Here is a 1,317-nt window from a genome sequence, read left to right on the forward strand (position 1 = left end):
TCTGGTTGCATCTTAAACTCATGTCTCCTTTTGGCAAAGAGACGCCTCGCTTAATCCAACGTCGTCATTCTGTTTAAGACTGCCGAGAGCACTGATTGGTCGTTTTGGATGTTGTTGCTTCTCTTGCGGACGGTGAGTTCGACAACACGCTCTGCAGACTTTGGAGAGAGTGCTGAAAGCCGTCCGTGCATCAGAGCAGTGCGCGGCAGCAAGCCCAGCAGCCCTCTAGTGGGTCACTGACCATGACGCGCAGGAGGTTTTTTGCGCAAATTGGTTATCCTCGTTTTCACCACATATTTTAGCAAAACAAAATGGTCCTGCTTTAATTCTTACTTCTGTTGACATTTTAATGTATTAATTTATTTATTAAAGAAATGGACGGTGTTCCACCAGAAGAGAAGACACCTTCTGGGACACTGATGGAGGAAGAGGGGAATCTTAGCAGCGCTGATAATAGCGAGGGAGAAAGCGATTCTCCGTCAATAGCCATGCTGCCTCTTCAGGCCGCCCAACAGGCCCACAGAACAACCAACTTCTTCATTGACAACATCCTACGACCGGATTTTGGATGCAGGAAAGAACTCGATCTAAGTACGAGAGAGAAGGCGCAAAGTTCCTGCCCGGACCTTTGTAGGTCGTTTCCAGTGTCAGCATGCCTGGACTCCAGCTGCAGCAGCGACAGCAATTCATCCTCCATCGCCAGTCCCAAAAAGTGCAGCAACGGCGACACAGCAGCCCCTGGATCAAAGAGCGAGGTGTTCAAACCCGAGGAGAACCCCGGAGAGGATGCTGTCTCCTCTCTAGTAGTGCTAAACGGGAAGGGTACCACTACGGCGGAGAACCAACCCATGCTCTGGCCCGCTTGGGTCTACTGTACCCGCTACTCTGACAGGCCCTCTTCTGGTAAGACGAGAGATTCACAAACAGATCCTAACAGGCAAATTAACCTAGCTTTAAATTATTAGATAGAATACTGATTTTACTTTATAATGTGATTCAATCAATTTCTTTTTTTTTCTATCACCCATTTTATAAAATTGACCTTTTGCAATAACCGTTACACTTAAACATTTGAACAACAAAAACAAAAAGCAAAACAAAACAAAAAAAATTAGAGAAGTTCATTTTTTGTCAGATATCAACGCTCGCTTTTAGATAAAGGTTTAAGAAAAACTGAAATAAATACCTACCAAACAATATCTATCTATCTATCTATCTATCTATCTATCTATCTATCTATCTATCTATCTATCTATCTATCTATCTATCTATCTATCTATCTAATACATATATAATAATAATAATAATACTAATACT

At 42.7% G+C, this 1,317-nt stretch overlaps 1 protein-coding gene across 2 annotated transcripts in view; it reads left to right on the forward strand.

The window, feature by feature from the left end:
* The window catches only part of LOC107100081 (homeobox protein engrailed-1-B-like), a 5,265-nt gene continuing 3,948 nt past the window's right edge, over nt 1–1,317 (forward strand). The window contains exon 1 of one of the 2 annotated variants that reach the window (XM_015398440.1): nt 1–903. In XM_015398440.1, the coding sequence (XP_015253926.1) occupies nt 375–903 (529 nt within the window). In that variant the 5' untranslated portion in view covers nt 1–374. The remainder of the gene's footprint in view (nt 904–1,317) is intronic. The other variant, XM_015398439.1, reaches the window with a different exon arrangement.

The sequence above is a fragment of the Cyprinodon variegatus genome, unplaced genomic scaffold (assembly GCF_000732505.1).
Source record: "Cyprinodon variegatus isolate N-32 unplaced genomic scaffold, C_variegatus-1.0 Scaffold935, whole genome shotgun sequence".
NCBI classification, from domain to species: domain Eukaryota; kingdom Metazoa; phylum Chordata; class Actinopteri; order Cyprinodontiformes; family Cyprinodontidae; genus Cyprinodon; species Cyprinodon variegatus.